Source organism: Agelaius phoeniceus, chromosome 3 (genome assembly GCF_051311805.1).
Source record: "Agelaius phoeniceus isolate bAgePho1 chromosome 3, bAgePho1.hap1, whole genome shotgun sequence".
Classification (NCBI taxonomy): domain Eukaryota; kingdom Metazoa; phylum Chordata; class Aves; order Passeriformes; family Icteridae; genus Agelaius; species Agelaius phoeniceus.
This window is the reverse complement of record NC_135267.1, coordinates 74182066-74203980: the sequence shown is the minus strand read 5'-3', so window position 1 is coordinate 74203980 and position 21915 is coordinate 74182066. Positions and strand designations below refer to the sequence as shown.

Here is a 21915-nt window from a genome sequence, read left to right as displayed (position 1 = left end):
ATAAGTAGTAGTGTGGATGTCTTGGTTGGGATCCCTCAGATTTAAAGGATGTTGCTACATCTATTCTGTGTTTTTTCTTCTGTGCCATGCAGATTAAAAGACATAAATAATACCCAGATTCTGAACACTCAATAATTTCAATCTCCTGATATGTTGGCAAGCCAGGTATGTTTGTCTGACACCATTATGTGTGATATTTTTCAAACAGACCCCAAACAGCCTTTGTGAGTTATCTGTATTTGTCAGAATATGATTATTTTAAAAAATCCTTTTTCCCCCCAGGCAGTGTATGTTTATTGTGTCTGTGTGACTGTTTCCTAATTAATATTTGCTTGAAGTCTAATTGGATTGAGTAAAACATAAAATGCAAGTAAGAATATTGTAAAGATCTTAGGGATAAACCCTTCTTATATACAAAGGACCTGCTTCTGTAATGTATATTAGTAGTAACTAAAATGGAATTTGAGTGCATTCCCAGATGCTTTGCTGAATCAGGGTTCATATTCCCTCAAAATTTGCATCTGTCAAAAGTGTTCTAAAAATTATAGGCAGGATTGTAACTGGCAGGTAGTGGAGAGCAGGGGGGATTGAGGTGATTTGCTGATCTTGGCGTTGCTCCCCAGCCCATTTTCTCATCTGTGGTCTTTAGGTTTCCTCAGCATTCTGGGCTAATCTGGAACTAAAGTGCAGCAGTATGGGATGTGATTTCAAGTTGGTATTGGTTCAATCCCTGTTCAAAATTATAAATATTCTTCTCATATACTCAAGATCTTAAATGAACCAGTCCAAATAGAACAGTTCCACTGCAGTTACATGGGTCAAACATTAGTGCAAATACAATTATGTTTCAGGAGCTGTAGTTACTCATTGCTTACAGCACTTTTCAAAGACCCATCTCTAAATTTGTGGCTATTTTCATAAGCATCTTTTGAAGTTCTGAATGAAGTTTTCTTAGTCTATTGACAACTAGCTCTACCTTTTTTGCTGCTGTTGGTTCATAAGCATATTAAAAAGAAATCTTGGGCATAACTAATCTATTCAACTTGCAGACAAGATTGGTGTTCTGCCCCACTCTCTCCATTTTCTCCTTGGCAAAATTTGGTATATTTATTAGTATTATTAGAGTCTATTTTCCTGAACATTTTTTGCAGTTGACGTGAGCCCCGATGCCAGAATTCACATAGCTGTGTAAATTCTATTATATGAAACTGGCACAAATACAAACCACAGCATAACTAGATCACAGAGCTGTCGAGGTTGGAAGAGGCCTCCAAGATCATCTAGTCCAACCATCAACCCAGCACCACCATATTTACCCCTAAACAACATCCCCAAGTGCCATCTTCAGGTGCTTCTTGAACACTTCCAGAGATGGCAACTTCACCACCTCCCTGAGCAACTTACTCCAGTGCCTAACCACTCTTGCAGTGAAAAAAAATTTCCTATTTTCTAATCTTTATCTCTCCTAGTACAGCTTAAGGGCATTTTTCTCTCATCCTTTCACTTGAAACATGGCAGAAGTGACCAACTCCCACCTCACTACAGCCTCCTTTCAGGTAGCTGTAGAGAGCTGAGTTGTAGGTCATCTCTTCTACTTTGTGAAAAAAATTCATTTGTTTACAAGGAAAATCTTGCTCAAGGTTTTGAGCAAGGATCTTAAAAAGAGGATTTTTATTCCTTTGGGGAAGATGGTCTTGCATTTTTCTGCATAATTGTGTTAAGTTTGCTGGGCATTTCTGTGAGTTTTCCCCTTTACTGTCCTGTAGCTCATAATTAGGAGGGTTTCAACAACATGGAAATGCAGCAATGTTTCAGTTATAAATTGCTTTTAGACTGTATATAGCTTAAGAATATTTCAGGATTCTTAAGGTAAAAGACACTCTGGAATTTCAGATAACAAAATTGCTGTTAATTTTTAATCCATGCCAAATAATATTGCAGGAAGTGAAACAAGTTTGTTAGTAGTGAGGGTAATAAAGCTCTCCCAAAATATCAAGCAAACTGACAGCTTTGAAAAAGTCGGAGATAACTTATTACAGAGAGGGGAAAATAAATATTTCTGGTATCAATTGGCATTTTCCTGCCAAGTTTGTGTTGGTCAAAGTGTACGTTTACTTCTGAGTTCAATAGTTCTCACTTCCTTGCATATTGTATGCTGGAAGGAGCCAGCAGCCCGTGGGGGTTGGAGGTGGTGTTTGCATGGCGTAGGTGGGGTTGCTCCCGCTGCCTTTGAGGGCTGCCCTGTGTCCCCCAGGGCAGGTGACATCCAGGGGCTGGGGCAGGGAGGGAGCGGCGCAGTTGGGAAGCGGCGGCACGCGCGCACCTGCCCGGCATCTGCTCGGGGCGCCCGCACCTGCCCGCGCCTCTGGCACGCCCCAGCGGCAATGCCAGCTGCACATCTGGCTGGGCTGGCCTGGAAAAAGGAGCAGATGGCTGTGTGCAGCTTCAGAGAAGCCAAGTGCTTGCTGAAATGAGCCAATGAGACGTGGATGCATTTATAGATGTGGGGCTACAGTGCTTTGCTGGACGTACTGGAGGTTTTCAAATTACTATAGTAGAAATATTCATCTGGAAGATGTCAGAAACAGCAAGAACTGATTTGTTCCCTTTCTTTTCAAATGTGTTCTTGATTGACACGACCACTGTCCAGGGTTTAAAAGTCAAGACAGTGTTCAGTTCCTATCTATTGCTTCTTCTATGACTTTAGTCAAATTGTTCAGTTTTTAGTTCTTGCTTATAACAGTAGTCTCAATAATATAAGTTTTTTAGCCAGAATTGCTGTGTGAAAGTGAACTTTTAATGTGTTAACATAAAAATTGATGTCATACATGTATTCTCCTCCCCTTCATCCTTGTTTTGGGATTATTTCATTTGATGTTCACTGAGAAACAGCTGAGATGTGGTTGAAGGAGAGAAATGGAACTGTGTTAAGAGAAAAGTGTTAAAAGTACATTATAATATCTCTTACCAGCATTATTTTTAGCATCCAAAGACATCATCACTTCTTAAGACATTCTGATCCCAATGTTCCATGTGAGGAAAGAACAAACAGGGACAATAAACACCAAATGTGTATAGGTAGTTGCGTATTACCTCCAAAGAAAATTAGTGATTTATGGAGAGATTTAGTGAAGGGTTTATAATCTCATCAGCATGTCAGCATGTATAACTTTCTAGCAAAATCATACAATTGTATGTTGTATTTGTACCCTGAGGCTCCAGTACAATAGAGGAATAGTTCAGCCTAGGAGCAATGGTAAGTAGTATTTTTCAATTACAGGAGGCTGAAAGCACAGTGGTATTCTGCAGGAAGTTTATTTTGGCACAGCACCTTCTGTGTTAAAAAAAAAAAAAAAAAAAGAAAAAAAAAGGTATCCTTTGATTTAAAATGGCTGGGGATCAGTTCCTGAGGCTGAAATGTTATCAGCAAAGTGCCTGCAGAGTCCAATGCTGGTTGAAGGGCTGCAGTGCCAAAGTTTGGCTAGTTACAGAGCATGCATTTTCTTTAAAACAACGTTCTTCTCTGTATTCAATAAGTCTTTAAAAATGGCCAAGTCACTCTCAATTAACTGTATCCCTGTTTATTTTTAATTTGCTCTGATATAGTGCTAACACAAGAAAATGTAGAATACTACCTGTAAATAATTTTATTTTCATTAAAACCTAAATTTGTAGTCAGTTCTTGAATAGCTCAGAAGACTATATTTATGCAACAGCTGTGTGCACCAAACAAGGTTTCTCTAATTTCTCTGTATTCATCTAAACCACAGCACAGGGTTGGCATTCTTGTGCAAAAGGCAGCAGCTTTCAAGCTGTGTCTGGCAATTTTCCATTTTGAAAGGAATAGGTGTTCTGGGAGTGGATACTCTATTGTAGCTTAGTTTCAGATGAAATCCTGATATCTTGAACATCCCTGATCACAGGTTACAGTTTGTCAGTTCCCTTCACAGGTCATCTGAAATGCTGCTGCGTGACTCATTTGATTTGTCTTGGAGCTTGGGATTGTCATGAAATAGAAGCAGACAAGTTCTTCTTTTCCTTCTCAACCTGTGGACTTAACACCTAGAAAATTCCTTAGCCAGAACTGTTTGCTGTGGCCCATATCACTTCAAAGGGTGAACCGCAGTATCAACAATCTTACTGTGCAGCTGCTTTGCAATACAAAGAAACTCAAGGGGGGGGAAAAAACCTACAAAACCTATATTGCACTGGCAAGCAATATTTGCTCTACTGGAATTCTCTACACAAGGTATCTTGGTTCAATGACAGTTTTATTTGAAGAGCTTGACATGAATAACAGTTGTGATAATGTTTCTGGAAGCTGCAGTGCTTCAGACATGCTAAATTTTGCCAGGTCCGATTCTGTGAAATTCTGTTGTTTGCAGTCTGAAATAAATCAGACCCTTAAGAAATACAAACTCAAACAGCTTAAGAGAGGGGATGAATGATCCTACATTAGGACAATTGAATAAACCTTGAACCTGCGTTCTGAATCTAGGGAGGAAAATAAAGAGTACTGATTTTTAAGCTTGGCTAATTAAGCCTGGGACAATTGTAGCAGTGAACTGAGCAGTTGCAGGCCTAAGGAGCTGTCATTTGCCAATGGAGTCTGAGGCTGTGGAAGGACAGACTGCATCAGCAAAGGCAGCCAAGCACATTCTGCCCAGTAGTTCTGTTGGTGGCAGAATTTTTACACCTAAAACTGTGTTCCATGGACCAGTCCTATGATTAAAGAAAGGGATAGTGCTGGATTAAGGTGTGGATAAGGACTTCAGATCAGGAGTATGGTCAGGATGAGGCAGCAGCAAATGAAGACCCTTATTTTGAAGATTTTGGTAATGGAGCTAGACAGCGTAGAGTAGAATACAGAAATATATAGTGAATGTCAGAAAGTAAAAGAGTAGAAAAAATTTGGTGTTTGAAGGCTTACAATGGAAAGTTACTGGGAGAGAAGTGACCTTTTGCATGCTTTCTAAATTTTTTCTGTGTCCCCTAATAACGTTTGAATGTGTTGGCCAATTTCAGCTGCATTTGACAGAAATGTAAGAGTCAGAGAGAACAATGCTTACTGCTGGTTGTTTTAAATAGACAGCAGGGAAGATGGAGAGGGCACTCTAAGTTGCCCAACAGGATGAAACTTTATTGTGGCATCACTTTTATTAGGCCATCCATGTGAAAGGGAAACATTGCTACAGGCTACAAGTATTTTCAGAGTCCCAAAAAAATAAAATGTATTTCCCAACCAACAAAATTCAATATTATCTATGTGTTGGAAAGGTGAGGAGATTTGAGGATAAGTATGTCACCAAAAACATGAGTAAATATTTAAGACACTAGAAATTAAAATCCATTCACATTTGTGGAAAGGACATGGCTGCTGGCTGGGCTACAGTCAGATGGTTAGCTTGGTGACTATATTCAAAATTGATGTCAGCATTCTGTAGATGTCATAGGTACTGGGGACTGTCACTAGCACTTTGGATCAGAGTTGAGCAGTTGTGGCTAAAATAAGGGAACTAATGTTATTCCAGTCTTTCTGCAGGTGTTAACGTGCTGTCCATTGCAGAATTGAATAAATAAGCTGAGAGGACAAAACTTTTTAATTGTGAAATTAATTATCACAGAAGTGTCACTTATGCTGGGGTTTGTTGTGGATATGATAAAGATTTCTGATAAAAGCAGCTGTTTATAAAAATTAAACAAGAAACGAGATGTAATCTTTTTGGAACTGAAGGAAATTTTTTCTAGTTGCAAATTGGTTAGCAGTAATACTTTTGTGTTAGTATTTGTGCTTAATGGTGCATAATGGTAAAAGCAATATTTAATTTTTTTTAAAGTTTACTTCAGTGGTGGTTTTGGTTTAATGTAAATACGAGTGTTGTTCCACAGAGAGGTATCATTTTACATCAAAGTCCTGATAAAACACAGTAAATAAACTTTCCTGAACGTATAAATACTAAACAATTGGGTTGTTTACAGCTAAATATTTACTTCAAAGTCTTAGAAGTGTTTAAAAACTGGTTTTTCTAGTTTCTGTTGCAGCCAATGCCCTCATAGGATCTCTTTTCAATCCCCATTTTCCTTTGCACACACCTTGTTTAAGCAGGAAGAGCTTAATTTAAGCCATAATCTTTCATCAGAATAAACCTTAGTCTGTTTTCAAAATACTGGCACTCCTCTCCCCCCTCAGTTTGACAGGGCCCAGCAGTTTATTGCTTAAAGCTGACTGATGCCTAGTAAATGCACTATTTCACCAGCCCACCTCTGCAGGGTGACACTCCTGTAATTTACCAACATTGCACCAGTTTAGGTTATCCTTTTCTCAAGAGCAGAGAGTAGAGCTCCAGTGTGCAGGGGCTTTAGCATCCTTTTCCTGCTCCCACTAGGAATTTATAGTAATGGCTGAAGGCAGGACAATCTGCTCTCTGTCTTGGGTTGAGGTTGTTTAGTGCTGCTTTCCATTGCAAGGACTTGTCTCAGCTGAGCGCTCGTCTCTCTATACTTAGAACGTGGTGTGCCTTAGAGCTCTCAGGCAAAGCTAAGCCTTACTGTTCTAGTGACAGGTTCCTGAGATAGGATCTACCTGCTGCCTTTATTGCTCAAGCACAAATTGCCTATGGTTAAATATTTGGGCATTTATAGATACAGGTGGCTGCTAGGAGAGTTAATGTAAGAAGCAGCAATACTGATGATATACCAACTGAGTTCAAATGGATCTAAAAGGAGCTGGTTAAATCAGACAAGTACACAGATTTTGATCACTACCACTTGAATTCCAGCAGTTTATTGCATGGGACAAATTATATTGATTTGTAACTATTGTTGAATTGATTAATTTTAACTGTCCTTGTATGTTATGTTTTCCCTTTCATCACAAAAACAGGTATGTTCTTTTATAGGGGGGTGAGGAAGGTGGGGAAGGGAGGAGTGGAGAAATGTATTATGTAATTTTAAAGCTTTTTCTTTTAAAATTTCTATGTCAAAATGTTAGCCATAGTCATGTCTTATGTATTCAACTTCACCACAGGAAGAAAGCAACAGAACAGGAAAAAAGTAAACTCTAACCTAAATAACAATTATTAATACAGACTTTTTACATTGAAAAGGGGCATGCCCAGAATGTTGTTGAAAATCCTACTAAAGGAGCACATTTTAAATTAAATGTTGTATTTAGTACATTGAGATACAGAGGACATGTAAAATAGCACAAGTAAAGAACTGTGAAATTGTCATCATATATTTTCTCCTTGGTTTCAAGAAATTCAGATGGTGAGATGGCTTTGCTGTATCTGCTGACATCTGGCATGTTCAGATACTCACCCTCACTTTTCAACTGTCATAGAACCTATTTATCATTTTGATGGAATTTGAAGCTTTTAAACTCCAGTTAGTTGAGGGACAAATGTTTTGGGTTTTTTCTGTATGCTCCTGAAAATAGTTTGAGCAGCTTTAAAAATGCATAGTACAAGGTTTAGACCTCTATCAAAAAATCCCTTATGAATCTACAAAGAAGAGTCAGAGGACTACTAGTATTTCCTTAAACATAAAAGTATTTTTACATCATGATTATTATTAAATTATTATTTCATTAGATGAAATTTGAACTGGAAATTTGCCTTTCATATACAAGATCCATGTATTTTCTCTTCCTGTAAGTGAAAACTGTTCAGCAGGATGTGCAGTCTCGGTCTAGACTTGCAAAGTGCTGCTGTGAGCAAACACCTTCCACTCTGCCAAGCCTCTTTCTGTCACCAGTGCACATGCACACAGCCACAGAGATTGGCCTGAACTCAGTGATATAAGTCTTGGAGCAAAGACATTTCTGAAATTGTTTGAAAAAAACTTCATGCATAGTGTTGTGGATACTGTAGCACTTCTCTTGCTCTTTTCAAGTAGCTTACCCCGTTCAGATCAAGCCTCTGATATCAGTAACCTCTGCTGAAATGATGCTAGGGGACTGGGAACTTTTGAGTTCTGAGTGTTCAAACAGGAAAAAGTTCTCATTTTCCCCAAGTGCTGGGAGGGTGGGGACCTGCCATTGGTAGGCTCAGCAGCAGGCCCAGAGCAGAGGCAGCTGGTGCAGGAGGAGCAGTTCTCACACAGTCCCTGTGTCTCTCACACAAATGTCATCAGCTGGTGGTAGGAGTAGCAGCAGTGAGATCACAGGGCTGCATCTCATGTGGTTCACTGGGGTCCTGAGTTTATAGAAATGGTAAAAAGAGTGGACACAATTTCCAAAAGGAAGTAATCTCTAGGGTGTAATGCCCTGCAAGACAAGACTTCTTTTCTTTTGGAATTTTCCACTTCTCATCATGACATCTTAACATTGCAGACACCAAGCAGTTGTGAGCATTCCCATGGCAAGGCCACTCTGTGGTTTGCCATGTGCACAGCCTCATTGTTATAGACTCACTGTGCTTTCACTTTCTTTGGTTTTCATTGCCAGACATGGAAAATAGAAACTATCCTTTAGTCAATGTATTTCCTATCCTCTTAAAATAAAGAAATCACTGTTGATAGCTCTTGCATTGGTCTTGCTCATACTAATTTCTATTAAAACACCAAACCTTACCTGATATCCCTCACACACACACACACACAACCCCTCCACCCCCCAATACTAAATTGCTTTAGGAAAGTCCTGGGCTGATATCCCTAGACAATGAAGTCTTCTAACCATAGAGCCTGTCACCAGCAACATTATTTTATCTTTTTGGTCACTATGTCTCAAGTTTAACTGAAAAGAGCACAGCTAGGATTGTAAATGATGTGAACACACTTCCTTAGCAGATCTTCAGGCTTGATCTGGTGATCAGAAACAATCTAGTAAATGCAATGTGAGAATCTCAGCTGCAACATGATAAGTGACTGTGTGCACTCTAGCAGTTTACTTTAGTACAAATACTGGTTCACTTAAACCACATTCCTCTCTCAAGTACCCTTCAGCATTGTTAAACAGTTTGCAAACCCCTGCTTTACTTGCCAGAGCAAGAGAGTTATGAGTGTGCATGTAGTTACTAGTCTCAGCTGGCAAAATGGTAGCTGACATCTGGAGGCAATAACTTCCTGAAACTCAATGGCCTTATCCCCTACTGAAAGTACATTTATTTTAAAGGGAGGGCAGGAGAGAGATTCCTTACTCTAATATGAAGTGTCATGATCAGAAAAATATGGATCTTTCATTTTCTAAATGACTGCTCAAATTCTAGTGGGAGGTGTCCCTGCCAATGTCAGGAGCTTGAAACTAGATGAACTAAAAAGATGAACTTTAAGGTCCCTTTCAACCTAAACCATCCTACAGTTCTGTGAAATTAGCTTGTGTTGTCTGCATTTGTCTGGATGCCAGTGGTTGTCGCCAGTTGTCTGCACTGGATGAATTTCAGCTACTGACTGTCCTGTTGGGTCAGTGCCCTGGTGGTGAGCCTGATGCCTTTCCAGGAATCACTAGAGACAGAATAAGTTCTTCCCAGAGGGCTCTGAACCTCCCTGCCTGGCATCTCCCTGCCTGCAACTTCGTATCTGAGTCCTCTTTTGCTTTTGCATTTTGCAGAAAGCAGCTCATGGAGATGCACCTCGTATCTTCAAGTCATCTTAACAGAGCCCTACTGCCCCTTGTCTGTGGCTGGGGAGAGCCCCATCACAGAGGTCAGCTTCACCTAGTCAAATTTTGCAACAGAACTCAGCTCATTGTCTAATAGTGCAGAAAAATTAATTCCTTCACCAGGGTCTGGCTCTATTCTCCAAACGATTTATGATTTTCATTCTTGGAAGAAGCTTTGTAGCTCTTCTTTGCCGGCAAAGGTTTCCTGATTTTGTTATGTGGACCTTAGGAAGGAAAAATCCTGATTCATTAGTACTACATTTCACTGATTTTGCTTGTCATTTTTTAAAACATAAGGCACTGGTGCTGTATGTTCATACCTTTAAGTCTTTTGGAGATCTTTCAAGGTGTAAGATGTAATAATAATGGCCAACCCTTTCCCTTGCATTTCAGACAAATAGTTCACACCTCTGCAGGAGCTAGGGCTAAGACAATTTGAGTCACTTTTTGCCCTTTCTGTTCTGGACTGTTTTGGGTACTCCATTCCTGAATATATCCATACCAGATACTCCATTTCTGTTATAATTTATACCCTAAGGGTACACCAGCTACCAGGGATTACAGCATGGATGGCCACACTGTTATGAATCTCTCCTGCTCCTAACAGACTGCTGTGGAACAGACTGGAAAAGGCATTTCCCACTGAGAGCTTTGTACTGTTTTAACAATACTTAAAGTCAGAGTTTTCCCCATACTGGATTCAAGGTTTTTTATATTTTGCTGTCCTCTGCCACAACAGGATGTTAAATTCACACATGGAGTTTATCTTGGCTGTGAGTTTTAATTGTCTTGTTGAGCTTCTCGTTTTGCATTTTCTAAATGAGGTCACACAATTCCAGTATTTCTTCTGGAGACATCCAGGTTGAAGTGAAATAATTTGACTTTCAGATTACAGTCAAAGGAAATTCTGGAGTGTTTAAAATAAAAGCTAGGATACAAAATAAACTTTGTTCTGTCAAATGCTGCAATTTAAATGATGTCTAAACACTGTAACATTTCCAGGGTAAGCAAACTCTGGAAGGTCAGTGGATCACTGACCAGTTCATGTTTTGCATTCCACTAACAGAACTTTTTTCCCTGCAGAGCTGCTAATGCTTGAAAAATACTGTGGGGCCATTTATTTTGTCTTTCCATTTACATTTTGAATGATTTGTCTTAAAAACTTGAATGAGATGCTGTATTTGTTAAACTTCACTTCTTCCACTTTATTGAATAAAACTAGATACAGAACCCTCAGACAAATTCTGATGTGGAGTAGAGGGCCATCACTGTCACAACATGGGGACAGCTGATAATTTTCTCTGCTGCTTGCGTGTTTCTATGGTGGTACAGACACCATATGAGATGGCTCATGTTTCCTGTGTGTGTGTGTGTTCCCAGCTTGCACAGGTAGACCCCAGGGCTGTACACCTGGGTGCTGTCCTTATCCGTGGCCTCACGACGTTGCTCATGGCCAACAGTGCCTGTGGCTTTCCCTTCAGGATGGATGATCTGATGCCTTGGGTAGTGTTTGATGGAAAACTTTTTCAAGAAAAATACCAGAAGGCACACCGAGGTTGTTCTGTGGAAGAACTTTTGGAAGGCAATGTAAGTAATCACTTCCTTTTAGTTCTGCATTCTTTGTAAAAATGTACCTGTCTGTTTTGTTGATTGTTTTTGTATTCATGTTTACACTTTCCCCCTTTTCTTTGTATTTTTCTTCTCTCTCTCATTCCTTTTTCATTCTCTCTACAAAACAAAATTAAAAAAAAAAAAAGTAGAAATACTGAGCTTATGAAGGAAGCTGTAATTTTACCTTTAATGTTGTTCCCACTACTCAGAAAATAATAGAAGGAAAATAGTTGTCAATTTCAAAAATGAAAATGCCCACAATAGTTTTCTAGTACTGAGATATTAATGAGATCTTTCTCCCATAAGATTTTAAGCAACATATTAAGAACACCTTTAAAAAATCAAATGTTTAAGAGTGATATTTTTAAAGGCATTAAGGAACCTAAATTTTGAGATGAAGGTTTGGCAAATTCAAAGAGGAACTTCAAATCAGAAGAAGGTACATTCTTTTAGAACAGGTAAATATGGGTATTTCTTTTCTAATCTCACCAAGTACCTTCCTGTAGCTTTAAGTCCTTATTTGGTTCTCAGTTCCACTTTATCTTACAAATCTGGAGCTTTACAAGATTTGCATGCTGTCTTACCAAAAGAGTAGTGTGATTTCAGACCTGTCTGGGCAGGGAGGTGCTGCTGAGCACTGTGCACTGCTCAGGGGCAGCATGGCCAGGCTCACAGGTAGAGTCTGCTGGGCTCAGTGCCAGACTGTGCTGTTGCACTGGGGGAGCCTCAAACCAGACCTGCCTTGTGCCCCACCAGCACAGAATATGTGGAGAGATGCTTGGGTAGATCTGCACCCATCTGGGAAGGTAGCTCTAAAGACCTTCAATTAATGTGTCTTTCTCAATTCATGTGTCTGAAAAGCCTATACCATTTAACTACTTTTGAAAATCTTACCTTTAAAATTCTTTTACCTGCTACTGAATGTATCACTTGAGGTTAAATTAATTAAAGAGAAAAAATATTTCAGTTTTGATTAATTTTAATCTTATGCATCAGTGCCAGTTATTTTTGTATAACTGGTTATCTTTTGTGATTTTGTGTCCAGCTGCATCCCATGCTGGTCTGGAGTGAGGAGTGCAGCTCTTGTGGGTGGGTGGAATGAACATGTTTTTCGCATGAAGGAGGAGAATAATCCTTTCCATATGTGTTCAATCATATGATTAGGACCATAACCTCTATCCAAATCCTGTGGTTCCTATTAATTGGTCTGTTGATTTCAGTAGATTTTGGATTGGGCTAATGGTTCATCCAGGAATTTCATGCAGGACTTTTACAAAACAATAGAGGGTTTAAAGAATAAATGGGAAAATGTTAAAGAATCCAAAATGAAATTGATACTTGTTTTCCTCTTGGTTAGAATCCAGGTTAGTGGATAACTTTGACAATAAAAATTTAAATCTGTACAACTTTTATATTAATTGATACAGATATTTTTAAATGTGTCATGTAGTATGTTTTAGCTAACATTTTAAAATCTTGTGTTAGTGTTGGAGTTCTATTTTATTCTGTTTTATAACGAAGATGAAGAAAGATCTTACTTTCCTAGAATTGAGTTAGAAATATCCTTGGTCAACTGAAATATCTAAGTTAGGGTTTTTAAAAGCCTGATGCTCTGTTTTAAACAAGCCCCAGATAAACTGTTCTGTTGTGAGGAAAAATACTCTAGCTATGTGAACTTTCAGAGTAGTTTAAATACCTTTTTCTTTTTTAGGTACAATTTTATGGTACATATATGGCAGAGATATGTACCCAGACTAATAAAATAGCTTTCAGCTTATCAGTTTGAGGCAAGAATCTGTTCTAGGGAGAATTGCCAAGAGATGCCAGTTTAGTTGGGAACACTGGCAAGAGAACAAGTATATATGATTGGTTTTTCCTCTTATTATAAGTTCAGCTTTAAAAAATAAAAATGGTACCTAGTTCCTGGCAGAGCTTAATGTACTGCTGGAAGCCAAGATCTTTCAGCACTTTTTTGTTAACAATCTAACCTTGAGCACCACAAATCTAATCTGGTGATAGTGACAGTACTGTATTCAGAAAAGAAGATATTCTATATGGTATGTTTGTTATGGAAAAGAAAAATTATATGAAAAAGTTATTCTTTTAGTTGTTCAGTGCTTGTCTCCTAAGTTCTAGGGTCCTTTCTCTATTATCTGGACAGTTGCATTACTTCAGGGACTTGAGGCAATCTCAGAATCAGTGTTGTTTTCTATCTGATAGGCTTAAATACAGTTAATAGGTTTCTGACAATTACAGTGGAAATACAATCCTGGTTAAATATTTACATGTACATAAAAAATTTTGAACATCTTAGGGTTTGCTTCCTACCTTCCTTTTGGTTCTTATACCAAAAGAAGAAAATGTGTACACTAAATACAGTTGATATTTTTGTGGGCAAGTTTTTGTGTAGCTCAGCTCTTTGTAGCCTAACAGCTGTTAAAGATAAAAAAATGGACAGCTTCTGATAAGAATAAAAATAGAGCCATCTTGTTTTTTTACAAAATTATGCTAAGCTCATATTATGCTAGTTCTGTTTTTCAAAACTGTAATCATATTAGTTTGTTTATCCACACAGAAAATTGGCTATAATAGTCTCATAAAGAAGTGAGGCAATGATATTATCACTTTATTAGCCTTTTTATTGTGCTTCTCACTAATGAGTATGTTCATGGTCAATTTTTTAAAATTAGAACCAAATTACATCATGGGGTCGGCATAATTGATGTTTTGTTCTTTTCTGATCTCACTTTTCATCCAACCTCCATACATTCTGAGTTTATTCTCCCAGGAATAAAACGAAAGGTTTTTCTCTGTGCTCTTCACAGGCTGGACACAGTTTGTGTGGTAAACAAAATTTTTAAAAAATCTGTGGGTTTTAGTTAAGTCTCTCTAAAGATGTTTGTTAACTCAAGAAATGTATTAGGGAAGTTAGGGAAGTTCTCAGCAGGGTTCATTCAGGGAGTCAGACTCTACCTTTAATTTAAGAAACCTCTCTAGTTACTGCAGCCTTGCTACCTATTAGATTTTTTTACCTTATCCTGTCATCTTCAAAAGGAAATGTCATCCTGTAAAAATCAGTTCAGTTTTATGAAAATAACAAATTATGATATTATTCTAAAATCTCTCTTTTCCTAATTCTCTTCATTGTGTAGCAAATCCCACATGCCCAGTATCAATCCAAAAAAAAAAATACATTCTAAGATCTGTCACTTTTTCAAAGCTCAGAAAACAGAGAAAGTCAAGGATGTATCACATCTCTCAATATTGCATCCTTAAATAGCTTCAGCTTGTCCTTTTGACAGTAGATTATTTTTTTATCGCACCACAAGGTAAACACTTGAATTTAATTCCCCCATTTCTTTTTAGACTGAGTTATGTTTTATCAGTCAGGAGTTGGGGCAGATGTATTACTGTTGGGTAAGTTCTGTTCCTAATGTATGAGATTAAGAGACTGATTCTAACTGGTATATTTTCCATGAGTTCATCAGTCCTTATCTGGAGGCTTTAACCATCTCTGCCTGAGGTATTGCAGATGGAAATCTAGTTAAGGGGATCTACAGGTGCAAGGTCATAGAATAGAACAGGACAGCAAGGGATTTGCAGATGTGAGCAGAAAAGGAAAAACTACTTCACTGAGAAAGGGGAAAGCATTTCCTCTGCACCCCTACTCACTCCTCCAGGTATCCACATTTAATATTAAATGTTCAAACTTTATTTCCTGTTAAAGTGTGAACCAGATCTACCAGCTTCATGCATGCACAAGTGTGGCTAAGTCTTAAGAGTTGTTGTGTCTGTGTTTGATTTGTGCTACACCTGAAGAAAGAAGAGCAGAAGAGTAGTTGATTTTTAACTGTGTTTTCTGCAGGAGTCTTTGTACACACCCTTCCAGAATCTGAAGTCTCTCATTTGCAAGATTTGCATGGCAAAGAACAGAACAATACAGAGCAGACCAAGAGGGAATGGATTTAACACAGGTTGGCATTGTGTGAATTTTCTCAGTAAAGTTAATATATAGATGAGCTAAATTATCCTTCAACAGCAGCAGCAATTACATAGGCAGCCCATCAAGCTAAGTAAATTTGAACTCCTTTCTCCAAGAAGCAATGAAAAGATCTAAGAAAGTATTTACTCTTTTTAGCAATTTATGTGAATTTGATTACCCAAGTTTTTATAGAATAATATTTCCATCTAGGTACATAGCTAGTGAGATATATGCAATAAGTATCATTAATTGACAGAAACATCACTATTTATTCAGTGACTAAAGATATTTTTATATGAGAAATTAATGGCCTAGCTTTTTCTCTCAATCCCTCAGGGGAGCTATTTAACATTGATAGCTGAAGGTCGGAATGAGGCATTGAAGATGAAATACTTCTTATTGCATTTGCTGACATATTTCAAAATAGAAGAGGGCTTTTGGGCAATTTGAAAAACTCTGCTTTCTTGCTTAAGATCTTGCTATTTCCCCCAACTTTATGGCACAGTTTGCTAAAGAACTCAGTTTTCAGAATTGTTTTCCCTACCTGAGTTACCTGACTTTCAGGGTAAAAAACATCTAAAAGGTTTTTTTTAAATCAATCACATATCAGCCTGAATGTTGAAGCTTCAAGACTTTGAAATAATTTACACTGAATCTCAGTGTTTGTGCTCATATTATATTTATTACCTGCTTAATACCTGATCAGTTATAATGTCTGTGAGAATAAAAATTACCTCTTCAGAATTTCTTGAGCAAATTACAACAGACAGAACTGTTTTCTGCTAATTCAGTACTTTGTATTATGTGGCAGCAATACTTCTGATGTGGCTCTACAACAAGCTCATGCTGGACACTCAAAATTGAGGATATCTGTTGGTGATTTATAATACCAGACCTTGGTAGCAGCTGCTTTTCCTTGAGAGCTATATTTAACCATTTTAATTATGATTTGTGATTCCAATTTGGAGAGGGATTTCTGTTTGTTTTAATGACTGCAGTCTCCAAATCTGTGTCATAAAATTTTGATCTGGTTTCTAAATACACTTGTTAACAGCTTGTAATCATGATGTGCATAGATGGAAATGAGGGCAAGAACCATGCTTGTTAGGCTGACTTTAGCTTGGAAAGATCATAATTGTGCTTGAGTATTTTGGCACAAATACTCTAAGAAATACTCTGTTTCCTAAAAAAAGAATACACTGTCTCTCTTTTTCTCCATTTAATCTTACATATTGTCAGAGTTGCTTAGTGACTACTGTTTTTCAGGAAGAGAACAAGGAGATTGTAATCCCAGGTTCCAACAGCCACACAGAAGTCATGTTGTTTCTCCGTATCACAACCAGATGAGGGAGTTCACACAAAGACATCAGCAATCCCAAGGTAAAAAATGGGTGCATGTTTGTGGGTTTGGAATTGTCCCTATCACCAGTATATCAGCTCTGTGTCTACCTGCAGTTCATGTTTATGTGTGCAGTAACCCTACAGCAGTCAGCAACAAAACTTGCCCTGATGCTTTAAGTTTTAGCTTTTATATTTTTCAGATTCTGTGCTGCTTTAGTGTGTAGTTCTGAGCTTCACCTTAAGGCTTGGTAAGCTCTCTTCACAGAGTAGGTAGACAGAACAAGTCCTTTTCCAGCTAGGGACCAAGGACAATCTATACTTGTTTCGGGCCCAGAGCATAAACAATGTGGACTGAAGAGGAAAAACAAGAAGGATGGGACTTCATAACCTAAAGCTGTAATTGGACAATTAACTCCAAAACTTATAAAAATGTGAGACCTCATGACCGGTCATCCATTTTTGTGACCATTTTGGGTTCATCTTGGGTGTAGCCCTGGCTAGGCTCTTATACTGCCCAAGGTGAATCCATTGAGGCCTTTTAATAAATACCTACTTCATTCTTTAACTCTGTCTAGCCTCTGTTCTAGGTCAGCTTTCACAAGGCATCAGCATCAGTTACACAGTTGTGTATTGCCTCTTGCAAAAACCAACTCTGCAGGGTGAGGTGGAGTGTAGCACTGTAATCTGCAGTCATCTTCTACTCACAGTGTTCTGGGAAATAAGCTTTCATGTGGTATTTGTAATTTTCAAGCTTGGTCTCAGCTGAACTGTGTTTAAAATTGTAATTGTTCTAAAACAAATTGGCACAGCTGCACAGAAATGTGTCTGAAGTCTTTAGCTGCAGATCTTTGTTCATACTTCAACAAAACCCTCAAGCATATGAATAAAGTTAAACACATTCTTAAGTGGTTTTCTAGATCAGGGTCCCTGCTTCCAGGTCACTGCCTAAGTGATACAAATGCAAGTTTTGTCTTGCCTTGGCATTAATCTTAAATCATTCACCAGTCTCACTTCTTGAAAAGAACAGACATTTCAGTGAAACACCACAGTGGATAACACTGTTGAGCTGACTTAATTCAGTTTTACTTCCTCGTTACTGTGAGTTGAAGCACATACACGTAGATTAAAGAAAATAAGCAAATGGAAGAGAGGTGTCTAAAAAACATCAATTATTTTATTAAGTCTGCAGAACCTGAATTTCTTTCATATTTCCAGGTGAGGTTTTCAAATAAGATCACTGATGTGATTAGGAAAGATAAATAATAAATAGATAGAGTGAAGTCTTAAATGTGTTTCAGCTGCCACTGTTGAATGCTTCAGAGTAAGATAATATCATTTGATTCACAAATAATATTATTTGATCCTCTATGTAAAATATAAAGCTAAAATATAGAGCATGTACGCTGACCGTATGCAAAACCCAAACTGGTCATTGTTACCAGTTCTTGACCATCTGAAGAACCCTGATATTCAGGGGTCAGATAATCTCTGACCAGTTCCAGAGATTTTATGGCTAGGTGTATTCCACAAAGTATGTTCCACAGTAACTGTGCTGCTGTGTTATAAATGTCTTTCAGTAGCATTATTTAAACATCTTGGCTTCTTCTACACTATACCTATTTCTTACCCTCAGGACACTCTTAAAACATGATCCCATAACTGCAGTTAAATTGCCTGTGTTATAAGTGAAACAGGTTTATTGGAAAAATACATCTGTCCTTATAAAAGAGCCCTTCAATGTTTTAGAGCTCCTTTTAAAGTGATCTGCCAACATGACTCATTTTGGCAAAATTCTTCTATTAAGTTTGCTAATATTAGCACAGGTATTTGGGTTACTTCTCTACGTAGCTGTTGTCTGTTATATGAGTGTCTCAGCAAAGAGAGAGAAAGAAAAAACAGCCATTTTCTGTTCATGGTAGCTTATGTGATAAAACTCCCTAGTAATGATATCTGATATCTGAATACTGATATCTGTCTATCCCATCCTCTATGTACCTTTCCATGGTACACTGTTATGGCTCCTTATAATACATAAATCATATGGCTCCATATAATATATAAATCATTGGATTAAATACAGTAAAAAGTAATGGAACAGTAACCATGGGACCCATATCTTCTCTATCAGGAGTGTATATAATGATTAGGCAGCCTTTGCTCTCTCTTATCAGTTGATGTTTAAGAATTCTGTGACAATGTCTCAGCTTCACCAGTGGAGTAAAGAGTGCCTCCAAGAAAGCATCAACCTGAGAAGCAGTGGCATTTCTCTGAGAGGATGGCTGGAATCCCCTCAGGCAGGACAAGAACTGGACTCAGGCATCCTTCATTATATGGCCAGTAGTAGCTGCTGTACCCAGCTGCTGTAATAAGCACCTCATCCTCTAGCTGTATTTTGAGTGCAGGGAATTCAGTTGTGGCTTTTTTTGCATTTTGGGAAGGTTTGGGGGTTTTTTGTTTGATTTTATTCATTTAACTTCTCTCCATAAATTTCTTGGCTGTGTGTTACAAATGGATAAAAGCACATCTGTGTTACTCAGAGCTGGACATCTAAGCCTCAGGAAGGTAGATTTCCCCTTAATATTTCTTGTTTGATAATTTATGGATTTTAGGTTTGTGGCTGCAACACCACACCACAGCCCATATACCCTATTGGTAGACAAACTTCATTAATTAGAAGTTAAGACCATTCATACATCACAACGTTAACTCATTTTCTAAGAACCTCAAAATAAACTGAGCATTAAGAACTATGGAAATCACTGTTAATTATCCATTTCTTCACAGAATGTAATTGCATCAAAAGGGTACATTCACTTCAGTCTTAGCACACTGTAAAACACATAACTGCTGATAATACAAGCAGCCTCTCATTTGCAAGATACTTAGTCAAGTCTTCCACACTGGTGTTGCTTTCAACCATGCTTCTGATTAATAGGATTTTGATAGAACTGTAATGCAGATGGGACCTGGTGGAACTTCAGTGCTGAGAAAAGATTTAATTTACATTGTGGGGCTGCTTTGCTAATAGAGCTCTCTAACTAAAGCAGTATGGTGCACAGGCACACTTAAACCAGTATGAAAATATTTGTAAATATAGCTTATGTCTGGTTCTAAACAGCATATTATCCTTACCTGAATTCATACAGTCAGATCTACCAGTCACAGATGAGATTCACTATCCCAACCCATTAACTGGACTAGGCTTAAAAGTTACAGTCACCCAAGAGTTTTAAAAAGAGGCACCATGCACTTTATCCTCCAGGATCTCGGAATACTAGCCACAATTACACACCAACTGGGCAGGGACATGTACTTTTTTAAGATATGTATAATTGTAAGTTTTCTTGCATGCTATCCTAATAAGCCCTTGTTTTTCTGCTTTAATGTTCACTGAATGTATTTAATTCCTCTCTTACTGTCTCCAGGTAGAAGATCAGAACATCCACATGGGAGAAGGCATCACCATCATCCTCGGTAAAGAATTCATGTCTACAAGTGGCAAATGGGATGGTGGAATAGTTGCCACTGGGATAATTTTTGTTTATTCAGGCTTTCACCTGGTTTTTGTGAACTGTGCAGAGTAACTGGAGACAGTGTGACTGTGGAGAAAATCACACAAAGCTGAGGCTGTTCAGCTTGTTAATGATTTATCATGTAAGGTCTAAGCTTGTTATGAGACCAGAATCACCAAAACTTAAGTTACAGCTACCTGAGGCACGGTAGCATCCCAGTATAGCTACGCTGTTTTGTCCATTTGACAAGGGAAAGTCTGAATTGTTTTTTATAACACTGGGAGATATTCCTGAGTGTAAATGTAAGACTTAAGCTATAATTTTTGCATATTTTTGTAATAGTTGTTTATATTACAATACTTTCCTCACCATGAATAATGTGTCATGTCTACACTGTATTGTGGTTTATGTCTTGATTGTGGATTATATCTGTGTTTTAAGGGTTATACCATTGTTTCTGAAACCCTGAAAAGTTTGAAACATGACATCACTGTTGTAAGCATCATCTGCCAGTGAAACAATGTGACTTTGTTGTAAAATGTAACACTTTTTTACAAAGGAAAAAAATTTACTTTTACATTTGATACTTTTAGTTAAGGAACTTTTTATAATTTTTTTCAACTGAGGAAGGAATCTATCATGCTCTACTTTTATAATGAATAAATATATTTTTCATACTCTGTATATAGCAGCAATCCAAAAAAAAAAAAGCAATGAGGATTTCTAGTTTTATTAGAAGTATGAGCCAACACCATTTCACACAACACGGTGTCTTGATTTGTGTTTCAGGAAATGCACTGTCATCATAGGGGTATTCCTGCTTCCTTTTTCAATTGATTTTCCACTGACTGTAATTGTACTATCATGTTTTTACTATCATTTTTATCCCTCCCCTACAAACCTTTTGAAATAATGTGGTCTGAATTTTATGGAGACTTCTCTGGTTTCAGGGATCTCATGATGTATAATAGTGTATTTTAAAAGAATGTGATTGTGTGCCAGAATTTGTTGGTAATTCCTTCTTCAGGCTTTGATATGAGAAAAGATGTCTGTTATCCTCAATAAACAAAGTTAAATACAGTCAGAGTGGGAGTTTTGCTGTGCTAGCTGTGGTATGAATTGTTGGTAATAATTACCCTGATTACTGAAGAATTGATAACGTCTCTATGAGGTTGTTTTTCTTCCTAATGTTAGACCATAAGGAGAAGCTGCTTATTATTATTATTATTTCCAAGCCAAAAGATTTTTTTCCCACCAGGAATAGTAGAGGGAAAGCAGAATCATGAAGCTGAAACAGAGAGGTGCTGTTTTCCTTCTCACTGAACTTTGAATTGTTCACAATACCACAAAGCTTACGGACTCTAGAAGGAAATCATATTGTTCTAGTTTAATATGTGGACCATAGGGTTGTTTTGAATGGTTACAGAATAGAGGACAAACAGACATGGATTTGAAGTGAAGGAACACTTCAAAGAAGTGAAGAAAGCATTCTTGTTCTTCTGTACTGCTTAGTCTTCTCTAGCCTGTGCTCTGGGCAGCTGCCTTTCATCAAATATTCACTGAAATTGTGGATTGATTTAATAGCCTTATGTGTTCCCCTTATGGAAGGGGATCCAGAGAACATTCCATAACATCAATAACTTAGTCAACAGTGACTCAGCAGAAACTGTGGCATGGTCATTGTGAGAGAGTGACTGACAGCAGCACATCTATCAGCTTTCCTCTTCATGTATCCTTCCTCTCAAATTGCTTTGTTCATTTGTGACACCATCACACTGGGAATCTGAATCTGGACTGAAGAAAACCCTGAAACAATGAGTTAATCTTACAATGCTGTGACACTGCAATTATCAAGATATATGGTTTGT

The 21915-nt window shown here is 37.9% G+C and overlaps 1 protein-coding gene across 1 annotated transcript in view; it reads left to right on the top strand.

Annotated features, from left to right (window-relative positions):
* Positions 1-21127, top strand: part of FAM120B (family with sequence similarity 120 member B) — a 48237-nt gene extending 27110 nt beyond the window's left edge. Inside the window, exons 7-10 of the mRNA XM_054630067.2 lie at positions 10982-11188; positions 15078-15186; positions 16461-16574; positions 19961-21127. Coding sequence (XP_054486042.2) covers positions 10982-11188; positions 15078-15186; positions 16461-16574; positions 19961-20013 — 483 coding nt within the window. The 3' untranslated portion in view covers positions 20014-21127. The remainder of the gene's footprint in view (positions 1-10981; positions 11189-15077; positions 15187-16460; positions 16575-19960) is intronic.
* The last annotated feature ends 788 nt before the right edge of the window (positions 21128-21915 follow it).